We start from the raw sequence: 16,866 nt of genomic DNA on the forward strand, positions 1-16,866 counted from the left end.
ATAAAATATTTACAACCTATAGCAAATTCTATCATTGATAGTCATTGATATGTCAGAAGACTATCGATGATAGAATCCAAAATTTTGCTATAGCTTATAAATATTTAAATTTATTTTTCTATTTTTAAAAATGCCCCATATTTAATTTTATGTTTTTCAAATTATTGAATTGAATACAAATATTTAATTGATATTAATTATCATGCACATTCAAACATATACATTAATGGACTGACTAGGGATATAACATTTTAATATAAATTAATTAAGGATATAGCAAAAGTTTAAAGTTTAAACAAATTGCAAATATGGTAAATCTTAAGTACAACACAAGGTTAAAGACCAAAATGCCCCTACGCTAGGGAGAAGATCCATTTCACGCTTCCACCACTTCGTATTCCGATTTCAAAATAGTCTTTCTACTATTTCTTCATCTTCCACTCCTGATGCCTTCACGCTTCCGTCACTTCACATTTTCCTTCCATCTTCCACTTTCATTTGGTCTTCGATACCTTCCTTTCATCGTCCACGTTGTTTTTGATTTCTCCACTTCATCATCTATAAACTTCGTTGCTTTTCGTTTGAAATCCTAACTTATTTTCGTTCTTCCTGTATTTTTATTTTCCATTTGGTTGTAATATTTTTGAAATAGATTTTCTTTCGTTTTGTATTTCTTTGAAATCGATTTCTTCATTTCCTGTTTGGTTATGCTCTGTTTGTTTTTCAATTTGTGTGTTGTTACTCAAGTTAAAATCTATAAGTGATATGTTTATATCATTGATAGACTTGAGGGATGTTTAGTTTGTTTGCATTGAGATGTTAGTAGATGATTTAGTTTAATGTACATTTTTATGCGATGTTGCTTAGGGTCTACCAATGATATGTTTCTATCACTGATAGACTGGAGGATGTTTAGTTTGTTTACATTGGAATGTTAGTGGATACTTTAGTTTAATGTACATATTTTATATGTTTTTGTTTAATGTCTATTAGTGATATGTTTCTACAACTTGAAGAATGTTTAACTTCTTTGTGTTGAATTTTTAGTAGATGTTTTAGTTTAATGTATAGTTTTTATGTGATGTTACTTAGTGTCTATCAGTGATATATTTCATCTTGATAGACTTGGATGACGCTTAACTTGTAATTTGCGTTTGGATGTTAGTAGAGGCTTTAGTTTAATGTGCATTTTTTATGTGATGTTGCTTAGAGTCTATCAATTCTATGTTTCTATCATTGATAGATTTGGGATTTGGAAGATGTTTAACTTATTTGCATTGGGATGTTAGTAGATGTTTTAGTTTAATGTGCATTTTGTATATGTTATTGCTTATGCTCTATCAGTGATATGTTACTATTACCGATAGACCTAGATGATGTTTAGTTTGTTTGCACTAGCGTGTGTTAGTAAATATTTTAGTTTGTGTATTTATTTATGTAATGTTTCTTAAAGGCTATCAATGTGTTCTATCATTGATAGACTTGGAATATTCTGTTTAGCTTGTTTACAATGGGATGTTAGAAGATACTTTAGTTTAATGCACATTTTTTATGTGATGTTGCTTAAAGGTTGTCTTTCAGTGATTTGTTTTTATCACTTATAGACTTAGAGGATGTTTAGGTTGTTTGCAATGAGATGTTAGTAGATACTTTAGTTTAATATGCATTTTTTTTTATTTATTGTTGCTTAGGGTCTATCAGTGATATATTTCAATCGTTGATAGACTTGAAAGATGCTTAGCTTGTTTGACTTGGAAAGTTAGTAGAAACTTTAGTTTAATGTGCATTTTGTGTGGGATGTTGCCTATGGTCTATCAGTGATATGTTTGTATCACTGATAGACTTGAGGGATGTTAAGTTTGTTTGCATTGGGATGTTAGTAGATAATTTAGTTCTATCAGTGATATGTTTTCATGAACTTGAAAGATGTTTAATATGTTTGTGTTGGGATTGTTATTAGATGTTTTAGTTCAATGTCAATTTTTTTATTTGTTGTTGCTTATTAAGGGTTTATCGGTGATAGATTTCAATCATTAATAGACTTGGAAAATGTTTAGCTTGTTTGACTTGAAAAGTTGGTCGAAGCTCTAGTTTAATGTGCATTTTTTTGTGTAGGATGTTGCTTATGGTCTATCAGTGATATGTTTCTATCACTGATTGATAGGTTTGGAGTATGTGGAACTTGTTTATGTTGGGATGTTTAACTTACTTCTTCGACATGCTAATCTGTTTTAAGTTTGTGTGTTGTTGCTTAGGGTTATGGTCTATTAGTAATACGTTTGTAATAGTGATAGACTTGAGGGATGTTTAGTTTGTTTGCATTGGGATGTTAGTAGATAATTTAGTTTAATGACATTTTTATGTATTGTTGTTTAGGTTCTATCAGTTTTAGTTTATGTGCATTTATTTATGTGATGTTTCTTAAAGACTACCAATGATATGTTCTATCATTGATAGACTTGGAATATGTTTAGCTTGTTTGCAATGAGATGTTAGGAGATACTTTAGTTTAATGTGCATTTTTTATGCGATGTTGCTTAAAGGTCTTTCAATGATTGGTTTCTATCACTTATAGACTTAAAGGATGTTTAGCTTGCTTGCAATGGGATGTTAGTAGATATATACTTTAGTTTATTGTGTATTTTTTATGTGTTGTTACTTACGGCCTTTTAGTGATAGGTTTCTATGACTAATAGACTTGAAAGATGTTTAGATTGTTTCCATTATAATATATATTTATAAACCCTAATTCAATATTATCATTTCAGGTCATTCAAGAAAAGAAAAGAAAAATGAAAACTATGGAAATAGCGAAAAATGTTAAAAATGTTAGGACACCAAAGAGACAACTTAACTGATCAAATAAAATGTTGGAGAATGCAAAAGACTAAAACATTGCTGGAGAATGATTCATCTGTTCCTAGTTTTGATTTGCAACTCTCTCATTGAGTAAATGAATATTGTACTATATTAATTTTGTGGATATTTCATGATAGAATAGATTAATGATAAACTTCACATTTTATTTGATTTTATTCTTTTGATATAGAAAAGTGTTGAATCATAGGTTGAATATCGCAAATTTATATTCTTAAATAGTCTGATTCTTCAATGAATGTTAAAGTTTATTAATAATAAACCATAAGAGTAAAATTTGTTGTTGTCACATTACCTCTTCATATTTAGTTATGCGCCTTATTGAGAAATTAGTATTATTGATGTTGAATCCTTGCAATTTGGTATTAGTGTGAGCATTTTATTGAGAAAAAGTTTTGTTAATATAATGAATCCTATGAATCAAATTAAATCGATACAATCAACTCCCAGTTTGCAAAGTAGCCCGTTTCCCGCTCTTATAAAACGGCAGAAACAGGCATCGAAAATTTTTGGAGTGCTCAAAATCCCATATCAATAGATTCATTACTTCAATGATTTTTAATCTATGCTTCTTCGAAGGAATGGATCTGGAAGTAACATAATGAAAGATCTCCACGTTCTTTTCAACCCAAGGATCGCTTTTTTCAGTTCAATGTTTTCTTCATCATCACCTCCGATTTCATTTCTGGAAACCCATTTCATCGATCTAATTCATGCGTCCAATTCAACCCACAAGCTCCGTCAGATCCATGGTCAACTCTATCGCTGCAACGTCTTCTCCAGCAGCCGGGTTGTGACCCAGTTCATCTCTTCCTGTTCTTCGCTAAATTCTGTCGACTATGCCATTTCCATCTTTCAGCGGTTCGAGTTGAAGAACAGTTACCTTTTTAATGCGTTAATTCGAGGACTCGCTGAAAATTCCAGGTTCGAGAGCTCAATTTCTTTCTTTGTTTTGATGCTAAAGTGGAAAATTAGCCCTGATAGGCTTACTTTTCCGTTTGTGCTGAAATCAGCGGCGGCTCTTTCCAATGGTGGCGTTGGGAGGGCTTTGCATTGTGGGATTTTGAAGTTTGGTCTTGAGTTTGATTCTTTTGTGAGGGTTTCGTTGGTTGATATGTACGTGAAAGTTGAGGAGTTGGGTTCTGCCTTGAAGGTGTTTGATGAAAGTCCTGAGAGTGTTAAGAATGGAAGTGTGTTGATTTGGAATGTTCTTATTCATGGGTATTGTAGAATGGGGGATTTAGTAAAAGCTACGGAGCTATTCGACTCAATGCCGAAGAAGGACACGGGATCTTGGAACAGTTTGATCAATGGTTTCATGAAAATGGGGGACATGGGTCGAGCAAAGGAACTGTTTGTTAAAATGCCTGAAAAAAATGTTGTTTCTTGGACCACAATGGTGAATGGATTTTCACAGAATGGAGACCCTGAAAAGGCACTGGAAACTTTCTTTTGTATGCTTGAAGAAGGCGCTCGGCCAAATGATTACACAATTGTCTCCGCACTTTCAGCTTGTGCAAAAATTGGTGCATTAGATGCTGGTTTAAGGATTCATAATTATCTTTCAGGCAATGGTTTCAAACTAAATCTAGTTATTGGAACTGCTCTGGTGGATATGTATGCAAAATGTGGAAATATTGAGCATGCAGAAAAAGTGTTTCATGAAACAAAAGAAAAGGGCCTTCTTATTTGGAGTGTTATGATCTGGGGCTGGGCAATCCATGGACATTTTAGGAAAGCCTTACAATACTTTGAATGGATGAAGTTTACAGGTTTGATTTCATATTGTGATTGTTATCTCTGAGTTTAATATTTTGCTGTTTATAAACTCAAATCTCAGCATGTTTGCAGGAACAAAGCCAGATAGTGTGGTCTTTCTTGCTGTTCTTAACGCATGCTCCCATTCTGGACAAGTAAACGAAGGACTTAAGTTTTTCGACAATATGAGGCGCGGCTACTTGATTGAACCTTCTATGAAGCATTACACATTGGTTGTAGACATGCTAGGCAGGGCTGGCAGACTAGATGAAGCTCTAAAGTTCATACGTGCGATGCCCATAACTCCTGATTTTGTGGTGTGGGGTGCTCTATTTTGTGCATGTAGGACTCATAAGAATGTTGAAATGGCAGAACTAGCATCCAAAAAGCTTCTTCAGCTTGAACCCAAGCATCCGGGGAGTTATGTATTTTTGTCAAACGCATATGCTTCAGTAGGGAGATGGGACGATGCGGAGAGAGTGAGAGTTTCTATGCGAGATCACGGTGCACACAAAGATCCAGGATGGAGCTTTATTGAAGTGGATCATAAATTACATAGATTTGTGGCTGGAGATAACACTCATAACCGTGCTGTAGAGATATACTCAAAATTAGATGAGATAAGTGCAAGTGCAAGGGAAAAGGGATACACGAAAGAAATTGAGTGCGTACTTCATAATATTGAAGAGGAAGAAAAGGAAGAAGCATTGGGATATCACAGTGAGAAGTTGGCACTTGCTTTTGGGATCGTCAGTACGAGGCCCGGAACGACTGTTAGGATAGTGAAAAACCTTAGAGTTTGTGTGGATTGCCATTCTTTCATGAAATATGCCAGTAAAATGAGTAAGAGGGAGATCATTTTGAGGGATATGAAGCGATTCCATCATTTCAATGATGGTGTTTGTTCATGTGGAGATTATTGGTAAAGAATTGTTGATCAGAGAGTGGAACTGCGGATGCTTTCAAGAACACATACAAACTAACAATTGCAGCCTCTTTGCATTAACGGTTTGATGCCCTAAAAACAATAATGGCTTCTGAGAAGTAAAAGATCCCTTAATCATCCAAGTTCTTGACTGCCGATATGATTCTATGCACATCTCATTTTGATCTCACTGCAGGTGAACAACATTGTCCGCACTTTCACAAAAAAAAAAAAAAGAAGTGTTGATTTATGTATGTATGTATGTATGTATGTATGTATATATATATATATATATGTATGTATGTATGTATGTATATATATATGTATATATATGTATGTATGTATGTATCAATATGTATGTATGTATGTATATATATGTATGTATGTATGTATGTATATGTAGATATATATGTATGTATGTATGTATATATATATGTATGTATGTATATATATGTATGTATGTATGTATGTATATGTAGATATATATGTATGTATGTATGTATATATATATGTATGTATGTATATATATGTATGTATGTATGTATCTATATGTATGTATGTATATATATATGTATGTATGTATGTATATAGATATATATGTATGTATGTATATATATGTAGATATATATGTATGTATGTATGTATATATGTATGTATGTATGTATATAGATATATGTATGTATATATATATATGTATGTATATGTATGTGAATATATATATATATATATATATGTATGTATATGTATGTGAATATAAATTAATTTCTTTTCCCAACTACTGCTCTCTCCCTCCCTTTCTTCACATCAGATTCACCGCCTCTCTCTCTTCCTTTCGACACTCTCCCTTTCACCTCACGGCTAACTCACCTTTAAACATACAAGTTTGTTCGATTTCAAAAACCAAACATACATAGTAATAAAAATTATTTATTAAATATCGCAAAAATTATCTAATTTTTTATAATTTATTTAAGTTTTATTTTTGTTATATTTTGTTTATAGATTCGGAATATTTTTCCTATTTTCTTATAAGTTCATAAATTCTTAATTATCACTCCCCACCATTAAAGTTCTAACCTAATATTCCACACAAAAGGACAAACGCCAAGAAAGAAAGGGAATGTATCCAATTCATGAATTTATCTCCATACATGCATCTGTAACTCATGCACTAGTCTATACATGCATCTGTAACTCATGCACTAGTCTTTCCTAAACTGCAATTCCAGATCTGAAATTTAAATGGAAGAATAGACAAACAGAGCACCAAGCAGCAAGGGCGGCAATGGTGGTACTCTATGTAATAGCCGTTATTTGCTTCTTCATTTTTCTTCACCTCTTCGAATCGCTATTCTTGAAACCGGAAAGACTACGATCGAAGCTCCGTCGACAAGGAATCGACGGTCCTTCCCCTTCTTTCTTCCTCGGAAACATACCGGAAATTAAGAACATTAGAAGCTTAAAATCATTCGATGAAAAAGAAGATTCGATTGCTCATGGCTGGTCTTCCAATCTGCTTCCCCATTTGGAGCACTGGCGGTATCGATACGGTAATTTCTTTATCTTTATGTATATTAGATGATTCCCTGTAGAACTAATGGTAGGTATTTAGCTAAACTTGGGTTTGTAATAAGAGGAGAAGCAACATATTATTAGGGCGTTCATTTTTCTTTTATCTTTTAGAAAATTTCATTTTTAGTTTGGATGAATACGAGTGTGTTTGGTCCACTCCTCTAACATTTTAGCTCTCATGTTTATCAAATTAATTAGTGTTAGAATTTTCATAATCTACTTTTTTAGTTTATGAATTTCTAAAAATAAGCTTATGCGGACTCATATTTAAAATCAGAAAAATTAGTTTGAAGGAAAATAATTTTTTAATTTAAAAGGTCATTGAATAAAATCAAGACTATTTTTAAAAACTTGAAAGGCTAAAAGTGTATATTTTTAAAATTCAGAAACCAAACACTTATTTTTCCAAACTTTAGAACCAAAGAAGGTAATTTTTTTTTCTTTGAAATTTAAGATAAAAAAGACTAGGGTAAACATGTTGAAACCAAAATGGGGATGAAAATGGAAGAGTGAAAATTAAAAAGGGTGTCTGAGGATGAAATATTAGTGATTGGTGGATTTTAGGAAGAAACTTCGTGTATTCGAGCGGGACGGTTCAAATATTGTGCATAACAGACGTTGAGATGGTGAAGGAAATTGGTATGTCAACCAATTTAAGTTTGGGAAAGCCTGCCCACTTTTCAAAGGATCGTGGGCCGTTATTGGGCCTTGGCATTTTGGCATCAAGTGGCCCACTTTGGGTCCACCAAAGGAAAACTATTGCTCCTCAACTCTATCTTGATAAAGTCAAGGTAAAATATCATTTCTTCATACTCCACTTTTTTTTTTCTTCTTTTTCTTTTTTTTTTTCACTTTGGTTTATCAATTTTCAATTTTGTATATGGTTGATTTATGAATTTTAGAAATTTCAAATGTTCCGAATCTTATTTTTTAACGACTTATTTTCAAAATTAAACACTTGAAAAGTTAAATCAAACCTATCTTAAATTTGTAGTTTGAAAGTTTTGGTCCATTCATAAACTAAATTTATAGTTCAAGTCGATCAGCTTGACATGAAATTAACTATTGGGTCAAAATAATTCGATAAAATTTATTCTCATTTGTAGTTTAACAGGGAAAGACAATTAATTGATTTTTGGGGCTAATTATTCAACATATACAAGAGAAGATAACTGAGATATCTTTGAATCAATAGGACATGACAAATCTTATGGTGGAATCTGTAAACTCTATGGTAAAATTATGGGAAACCATAATTGAAAATGGTGGAGGAGAATCAGAAATCAATGTGGATGGATATTTTAGAGCCATGTCGGCTGATATTATCTCGAAAGCCTGTTTCGGAAGTAATTTTTATGAAGGGAAAGAGATCTTTCAAAAACTCAGAGCTCTTCAAATTATCATGTCCACAGCAACCATTGGTATTCCTGGGTTCAGGTATATATGTGGACAACTTGATTCTCTTACTTCAAGAAATATAGTACATGTTAATTATTGTTGTTGTTGAGCTACGTAGACCTTGACACTGAAACCCATTATCAATAATTTGATTTATATTGTGTGCTTTAGTAACAGATGTACATTTTTGTATGCTAGATATCTCCCCACCAAAAACAATAGAGAAATATGGAAGCTTGAGAAGGAAGTAGAATCAATGGTTTTGGATGTGGTAAACAAACGAATCAAGCAGTGTTCAAACGAAAAAGACTTGTTGCAAATAATTATCGAGGGTGGGAAATGTCTTAATAAAGACGGTAACTCGTTGAAGATATCTAGAGACAAGTTCATTGTTGATAACTGCAAAAACATATACTTTGCTGGCCACGAGACAACGTCAATAACAACAACATGGTGCTTGATGTTATTAGCAATACACCAAGATTGGCAAACTCGTGTTCGTTCTGAGGTGCTTGAATGTTGTCAAGATCGCACTCTCGACGTTGAGACCATTAAGAACATGAAAACGGTATTCCTACTCAATAATAATGCCCAAACTTTGAATGACTTATTGAGTTACAAAGAATTCAATTCTTATTATCTTAAATAATTAATTTCTTATTGTCTCTTGCAGTTGACAATGGTGATTCAAGAGACACTTAGGCTGTACCCACCAGGAGTTTTTATCACAAGAGAAGCACTAGAAGACATAAAATTCAAAAACATCACGATTCCAAAAGGAATGAACCTTCAGATTCCAATCTCGTTGCTACATCATAGTGTTGATATATGGGGCCCAGACGCGCTCACGTTCAATCCCCAAAGGTTCAGTAATGGTATCCTCAAAGCTTGCAAAAATCCGCATGCTTACATACCGTTCGGGGTCGGGCCTCACATATGCGCGGGCCAACATCTTGCAATGGTAGAACTGAAAGTGATTGTGAGCGTTATTGTGTCAAAATTTGAATTCTCTCTCTCACCTTCTTACAAGCATTCCCCTTACTTCAGCTTGGTTGTGGAGCCTAAAAATGGAGTCATTCTCAATCTAAGGAAGCTTTGATCTTTCTCTTAATTTACTTAGGATATGAAAATCTTGTAGAACTTGTGAAATAAATTAGTTTATTAGATATTTACAGGACAGCACAATTTGGGTTTGAACTTAGATTGTTTTAATTGTATTGTCCTTAGTTACATCACCTTGTTAGGCTAGCCAGGACAATTTCTTTAATCCTTAATTATATATTTAGTTCTTAAATTGAATTTTATTATATTTTCAAGTTGCATTAATTAATTGGACTGATGGCTAAACAAGAAAAGACTTTAAATAATAAAGTTGGTTTGGTTGGTAGGATAGTAGGATCTAAATTCTATATTCAATATCTTGCTTCTTCAACTCAATTTGGAGTTGAAAACTTTTGGTAGGATTTAATTGTTCTCCAGACTCATTCTAAATTTCATTCATTAAGATATATATTTTTAAATATAATAAAACGAATCAATTTTTTTAAAAATATATACCAGTAATTATTATTATTTACAAAATCTAAAATTTTGCTATCTTTTTGTGATTATTTTAATTAATATGGCCATTTACATTGATTTTCATTCATTAAGATTTCAAACCCTATGCTAAAACTCGAAGCAAATATAAAGAAACCCAACCCAACCAAAAATTATGATTGGTCAATGAGATAAAGTAACTGAAAATGCAAATGTAAATCATTGGACTCATCAACATGTATATAACAAGTCAAACATATTTTCAAAATAAATACCGTTATATTTACATTTTTTTTCTTGATTTTTTCCCAAAATATGGAAGGTTAGTGTTAGAGATCAGCAACCAAACACTTTAAAACTAGTTTTTGGGAGTTGTTTTGGAAATTTCTTAAGAAAATGATATAAAAGAATAATATAATTTTGGGATTGAGGCCTTTTTTATTACCTACATGTGCATGAATTATTTACCATAAAAAATACAAACAAAATTTTGATGTCGATCTCAACTGAGAACAATTAGAAGAAGCACTACTACAATTTTAAAAAAAATGCTATTTTCAAAAGGGAAAACTTAAATAGGTTATTTTAGACAATTTTCCAATAGAGTTATACGTAATCCATCTTTTCAAAAATTTTGTTTAATTTTTGACAGTGTAATTTTTAAACTTTAGAAAGATAAAAAAAAAAAATCATCTAGCAAAGTTTTCACTTAAAAACCTAAAAGAATCTATAGTTTGGATATAAGTTAGAAAAAAAAACTTATTATATAAATTTCAGTGGTCAAATCGGTTGAAGACGAAAAAAACTATTATAATAAGTTTTTAGAAAAAATATTAGTTTTAGAAAGTGAAACTTAGAAAATGTTATTTCTGACAATTTTCAAATATCATAGTTATCGAATCAAATTTTAATATTGGATTTTAATTTTTGAGGTGTGTTTATTTTCTCACATATTTTTCTTGTGATTTTCATGCATTTTCTGTGCATGTATTTGAATTCTTAACTAAATATTTAAAACGACAAAAACAAGTTTCGTAAAACTATTTTTTTTTCTAATTTTTAAATTTTGGCTTTATATAGAAATTTGCAAATTGTAATAGTGTTGATGTGCTTAATTTTAAAAGAATAAAAAAAATCAAGTGAATAGATAATGAAGCCTAAAGAGTTAAATGCAATTCTTTAAAACCTATTTTTGTTTGTTTATTTTTTTATAAAAAAAAAGTTGTCTAAACTTAAAAGGAAAATAAATTAGAGCTAATTGTTGTTGAAATCTATGAATTCCAAAAAAGTAATTAAATTAATCAATGGTTAATGGTTAATGGTTATTTGTGCATCAGTCAAACTTATTTTTGAGCAAAATTATATCATATTAAAATTATTTTTACATAGATCTTTACATCCTTGTCTGTTATAACTACTGCACAAATTAACCAAAACTGAATCTAAAACGTAAAAATTTGTTACATATATTTAAGTTTAAGGTCTATCAAAATTGATTTTCTCCACTCATTTTTTTCTTATACTATACTTTCGAAATATTTTTTAATTAACGTTGATCATGATTTTTTTTTTCTTTACACAGAAAAGTAGATTTCATGAATTTGATTTTGAAAATATAAACTAGAGTCCTACCATTTTCCACTATGTTTATCATTTAATTGCATGATCGATTTTCAAAGTACAATAAATAGTAAACCCCAGTGGCCATACTCACAACTAAGCTTTAAAAGGAAATTAATTAGAGACTAGCGGATGATTCTGGTCAATGATTAATTAAAGGCTCTAAAGGTTAGTTTTGGAAGAATAATTCAAAAATGGTAGCATGAGCTTTGACTCAACCCTATCCGGCCCATTGTGTTTGATGTCATGATGATAAGCTAGACATGCATACCAAAAATCGGATCAATTTTGGAAAGATGTAGACGAAAGGCCTAAATTAACTATCATTTTTCACAAATGTCTTAAAAATATAATTTATTTTCTTAATTAGGAATTTCTATCCTTTTTTTTGTGACAATATTAACCTTTTAATCATTATTAATTATATATTATATTCGTAATTATATTTAAATTACTTCTTTATTGACGGTAATTTTCGTAACTTCCTTATATAAATTTGTATCCTTATTATGGTAAAAAATTGAAAATATTGTTTTAATGAAGTATAACATAAAATCTTTTCTAATATGAAATTTTATGTTAATTACTTGTAACGGTTAACAATCTTTCATCTCCATCACGTGAACAATCTGGAAAATTTCATCCGACGTTGACAGTCCCTACATATATATACCACATTATATATACAATATGACATATATAATTATATACAGTAATAAGTTTGGATTTATATATGTTATTTAGTATATATACCTCATATTATATGCAATAATATTTTATACATAATTTCTACCGAATTTGTGTTTAAATTATTTGTTTATATTGTAAATATTACTAAAACAGTAGTAAATGATATGATTATACATACATATTTTTCCTTTATAAATGTATTTGATTACATTATTATACTTTAATATATCCACAATCTATAATAGTACTGTTTTGTGTTTTAGTATATATATACCTCATATTATATACAATAATACTATATACTGACATATAGTTCTATTATTTTTTGATAGGATGGCCAAAATGTAGTTCTTCTTCACCGAATTCTCAATAAACTCTAGAATGTATCACATTCAAAACTTAATTTTCGTTTGTTTGCCTATTTAATTGAATATCTAAAATATACCTATACATCAAATGTTTCATATGTTTTGAATATATACAATACTAAGCTCAAAATTTCTAGCCAGATCTGTCGGATAGGTTTTGTATTTGCCAACCGTTGAAGGTTTCCTTCTTCACCGTCGAAATCTCAATAAACTCTAAAATGTATCACATTCAAAACTACATTTTCATTTGATTTTCTATTTAATTGAATATCTAAAATATACCTAATATATCTAATGTTTCATCATATGTGTTGAATATATACAATACTAACCTCGAAATTTCTAATTACTAGATTATGTTCGAGAAGTTTGTATTTGTCGGCCATCGAATTCTTCACCTTTGAACTCTCTAAAATTTTGAAGTAAAAACCATAATCCACGTTGGAAGGACTACATGGTGGATTGAAGCTGACTAATGCATAAAAGACGTGTATTGTGCTTAGCATCCATAGCAACAAGAAATGAATCAGGAAATTCTTGGATGTTGTTGATGAAAAGGACATCATGATAGTCCAAACACGAGATGATGAGTCTTGACGTAGGGAATGATTTATGTTCTTGGCGAAAGAATTGTTTGAGACTAATGTGTGTTTACACTATATGATTTGAAATGTTGATGCTTATGAGATGTATTATGAAAAGGTTTTCTAAGAACTTTCTCACTAAGTCTTTTGACTTATGTTTTAGGCTTTCAGTTCTCATGTATTTAGGCATTGAGGCTAAAGTAAGGTTAAAGGGTGAGAAGTTGCTGGGTGAGAAGAGGATGTCAGGCGTTTAGTTTAAGTTTTAGTATTATTTTCTTGTATCATGTAAAGTGTTGTAAAATGCATAGTATAAAGTTAATAAAAGAAATTATTTATCTTATTCTTTTGTGTTAAGTTGCATTACATCGCAAGTGTAAGTTTAAGTTTGTGAAGTCATCAAGCAAAGAATATGTACCTAGGTGAGCGTTCTTGCATTTTATTTTAGAAGCACCAGAATTACTCTAAGTCGCATCGCATTTTGCATGACAAGTGATGACGCGTGCGGGGCGGGGTGTGACAATGTCTCTACTTTTATGTGTCTATATGAACGATTCAAAATCACATCATTTGTACTAAATACAAAGTAGGTCGTATCCGTGATGTTTCCATAATAAAGGTGACCAACCAGCATATTCATATATTATAGACCCTTTACGTTATGTATTTGAACTTGATGCATTTTTGTATCTTTGCATAAAGTTCAAGTTTACTCAAGATAGCCTTGAAACCTTAGTTTATTAAATTCAAGACGATAATATTCAATTTCACTAATAATTCTTCGATAATAACTTAATTTAATAGAATATGATTCTAAACTACAAACTATAAATTTTAAGACATAAATTCCAACAAACAAGTTTCTCTAAATTTTTTTTCCGATAGATCCCGTTGAACATGCATGTGTTAGATTTTAGACCGTTGAATTTTGCTTTTTTTTTTAAATTTAAATGCTTAACTAGTTTTTTAATTTGGCTAATTTATAGAAAAGTGGAAATTTCACGTATGGAAAAAAAACCAAACTATTTAGGGAAGCAGCCTTTCTCAAATAAAAAATTTAATTAAAGTATTGTGATTGGTATGCTGAAATGAATAGAAATATTTTTGAAAGCAATAAAATATGTGTTCTTTTCTAAAGAAACAAATGATCAATTAAATAGAATACTACACAATAAATAATATAAATAATTAAATTGATGTTAAAGTTCAACCGTTAGTTCATTTAAATTGTATTATTAAAATCTTGTGTTGATGATTGATCTCAAGGTATAATTAAATAATATTTAACTATTAAAAGTACAACTTATTATTTTATTGTTTACTTATTAATTAACTTTTTTTTTTTTTTTTGTTCATTTTTTAATAAAAGAGATTCCAAAATTTCATGCTCACGCATGAGAATCTTTTTAGGCTTAGAATACATACGTCTCCCGAATCAGTAGTAGTATATGTATGTGTTTTGAAGTACATTGATACTTTGTTTGAGTTGGAAAGATTTAATTAAAACCTTGAATTAAAATTCGAAGTTAAGGTATCTTTTGATTTTCTTAACCTAAATAATTTTCTTTTCTGGTGGCTATTTTAAATGCTTTAATTTTATTCAATCATTTTAGAGATTTTTTCAAGAATAATATAATTTATTTACACTTCGACAAAAAACAACTCTGGAACAAAAACTTATATATATATTTTTATTGTTGCCTTTTGTTTTCTTTTTGGATGTAGACATGCATTGTTATGATTTTTTTTTTCTTTTTTTAGAAAAGAGAGTTTAGGTTTATTTTGGATGAAGCTTTTTAATATTTTTTAGCAATCATTTCATAAATTTGTGTATGGCTTTTCTAATGAGTGGAGTGTATACATGAATGTAATTGGCATAAAAAGAGTAAGTAGGGAAGTGAACAGAGCTTTTTTTTATGGTATTTTATGCATATATATCGGTGTTGATAAAAGTCTCAACTGGATAAGGGGATGATGTGTTCAAGGAAAACAACTATCATCAATCCTACAAAGCCTTTTAGGTGAAACAAAAAATAAAATCACGAGGGTATAAACTACCATATGAAGAATTCTTGATATCTTCATTAGAGGTTTCATTGTATACGGGATAAGAGAATTAAAGAAGATCTTGAAGATTTGATAAAGTCTTTAAATTTTGAAGCTTCACGCAAGTTTTAGTGTGTGAATTATTGGATGTTTATTCGAAGAAATTTGTGTTGCTGAAGAAGGTTGTCAAAGGTACTTTAGTTACCTTTTGGGTTATGTCGAATTATTGAAGATTGATTAGCGGTCTTAGTATCAGTTGATAAGAAATATGAAAGAAACTGAAATAGTTGAACTACGGTTAATGAATTCAAGATGAGCTTTAGTTTATCTTCAAGTAGATTTAAACATAAACTCAGAAGAAGTCTGTTTTTTATTATGTTTCTTTTATAACTTAAAAGTATTGTTGATTTCTCATTTGAATCCTTAATAATATTTCTTATTGGAGCAGAGAAGCTCTCCAGACGTAGGGGTATTCGACGAACTAGGTTAACAAACAAAGTCTTTTATGTTATTTGTTCTCTGTTAACAACTTTCAATATAGCTAAAGAATATTATTAATCGTCTCACTTATTTTCAACAACAAACACAAAATATATATTATCATTTAAATTTGAACTTAATATATTTTTTAAAAATATTTAATCGATATAGCCAGAGATAAGTTGTAATTTAAATTGATATTAATTTTATTATATTAAGGTTTTCAAAAGGGAAAATTAACAAACTATTTACATTCAATTATAAATATTTTGTCAAATGTTTAGTTTTTTTACAATTTTCTTTATTTTTCATAGCAAACTATTTTTGAATTCGTTAAAATTTATCGTGTAAATCAATTTTCTTTTTTACTCTACGACATTTTTTCAGTTTGAGCAAAAATTGTATGGAAGTGTCCTTGAATAGAACTTGGCCCTACTAGAGGAAACATTAATATTGAATATGCATCCCGATATAGGAAGGGCCCTAGTACTAGAGGTTTAGAATTAGCATACCTCTTCCTAATAGTGTATTGAAAAAATCATATATATAAATCGTAAAGAAAATACAAAGTTTAAATTTAAATAAGTAAAATTTTGTCTAGGAATAAAATATAAATTACTATCGAAAATGTATAGATCTTAATTTTACAAAAATCACTATAGATAAAATGTGTATGTTAATACATATTTCTAAAAAAAAAAAAAATTATAGGCACAAAAGAATTTTAAAAAAATAAATTTGTAAATAAATGCTAAATGAATTTTAAAATAATTAAAATATTTATTGCTTATATTGTATTTAGTAATATTTTATTGTTTATATAACGAAAATGTTAATTCAATGATGAATCTATAAAAATATGGAAGTATGAAAGAAAATATTGATATACTGATGGTTTTTAGAAGATAGATGATTCCAAGCTTGTATACAAAAGTTGACAAACCTTACCTAACCAAGGTGGATGTTCAATCTTTTAATTTTGATATAAATAAATAAAATATTATTTATTAAC

The 16,866-nt window shown here is 29.9% G+C and overlaps 2 protein-coding genes across 3 annotated transcripts; both read left to right on the forward strand.

Annotated features, from left to right (window-relative positions):
- Positions 1 to 3,280: 3,280 nt before the first annotated feature.
- LOC101206850 (pentatricopeptide repeat-containing protein At1g04840) lies at positions 3,281 to 5,698 on the forward strand. The gene is made up of 2 exons (XM_004138962.3): positions 3,281 to 4,649; positions 4,729 to 5,698. The coding sequence occupies exons 1-2, from the start codon at positions 3,443 to 3,445 to the stop codon at positions 5,559 to 5,561; spliced, it is 2,040 nt and encodes a 679-aa protein (XP_004139010.1). The 5' UTR covers positions 3,281 to 3,442; the 3' UTR covers positions 5,562 to 5,698.
- LOC101207088 (cytochrome P450 714C2) lies at positions 5,619 to 9,843 on the forward strand. Of its 2 annotated transcripts, none has more exons than XM_004138963.3 (6): positions 5,619 to 5,756; positions 6,790 to 7,110; positions 7,697 to 7,923; positions 8,328 to 8,569; positions 8,729 to 9,098; positions 9,204 to 9,839. In XM_004138963.3, exons 1-6 carry the CDS (start codon positions 5,720 to 5,722, stop codon positions 9,627 to 9,629), a joined length of 1,623 nt encoding a protein of 540 aa, XP_004139011.2. In that variant the 5' UTR covers positions 5,619 to 5,719; the 3' UTR covers positions 9,630 to 9,839. The 2 variants fall into 2 exon arrangements, with proteins under 2 accessions (XP_004139011.2, XP_031737081.1); XM_031881221.1 differs by lacking the exon at positions 5,619 to 5,756 and adding an exon at positions 6,316 to 6,682 and having other exon boundaries at positions 9,204 to 9,843.
- The last annotated feature ends 7,023 nt before the right edge of the window (positions 9,844 to 16,866 follow it).

Source organism: Cucumis sativus, chromosome 2, assembly GCF_000004075.3.
Source record: "Cucumis sativus cultivar 9930 chromosome 2, Cucumber_9930_V3, whole genome shotgun sequence".
In the NCBI taxonomy this organism is placed as follows: Eukaryota; Viridiplantae; Streptophyta; class Magnoliopsida; order Cucurbitales; family Cucurbitaceae; genus Cucumis; species Cucumis sativus.

What these genes read in the sequence shown, in the direction of transcription:
- LOC101207088 (XM_004138963.3), top strand. Translation starts at nt 5,720, where the DNA reads ATGATTCTATGCACATCTCATTTTGATCTCACTGCAG. An exon ending in TCATTTTGATCTCACTGCAG is followed by an intron (nt 5,757 to 6,789) that starts GTGAACAACATT and finishes CTGCAATTCCAG; the next exon opens with ATCTGAAATTTAAATGGAAG. An exon ending in CCATTAAGAACATGAAAACG is followed by an intron (nt 9,099 to 9,203) that starts GTATTCCTACTC and finishes TGTCTCTTGCAG; the next exon opens with TTGACAATGGTGATTCAAGA.
- LOC101206850 (XM_004138962.3), top strand. Translation starts at nt 3,443, where the DNA reads ATGCTTCTTCGAAGGAATGGATCTGGAAGTAACATAATGAAAGATCTC. An exon ending in TGAATGGATGAAGTTTACAG is followed by an intron (nt 4,650 to 4,728) that starts GTTTGATTTCAT and finishes GCATGTTTGCAG; the next exon opens with GAACAAAGCCAGATAGTGTG.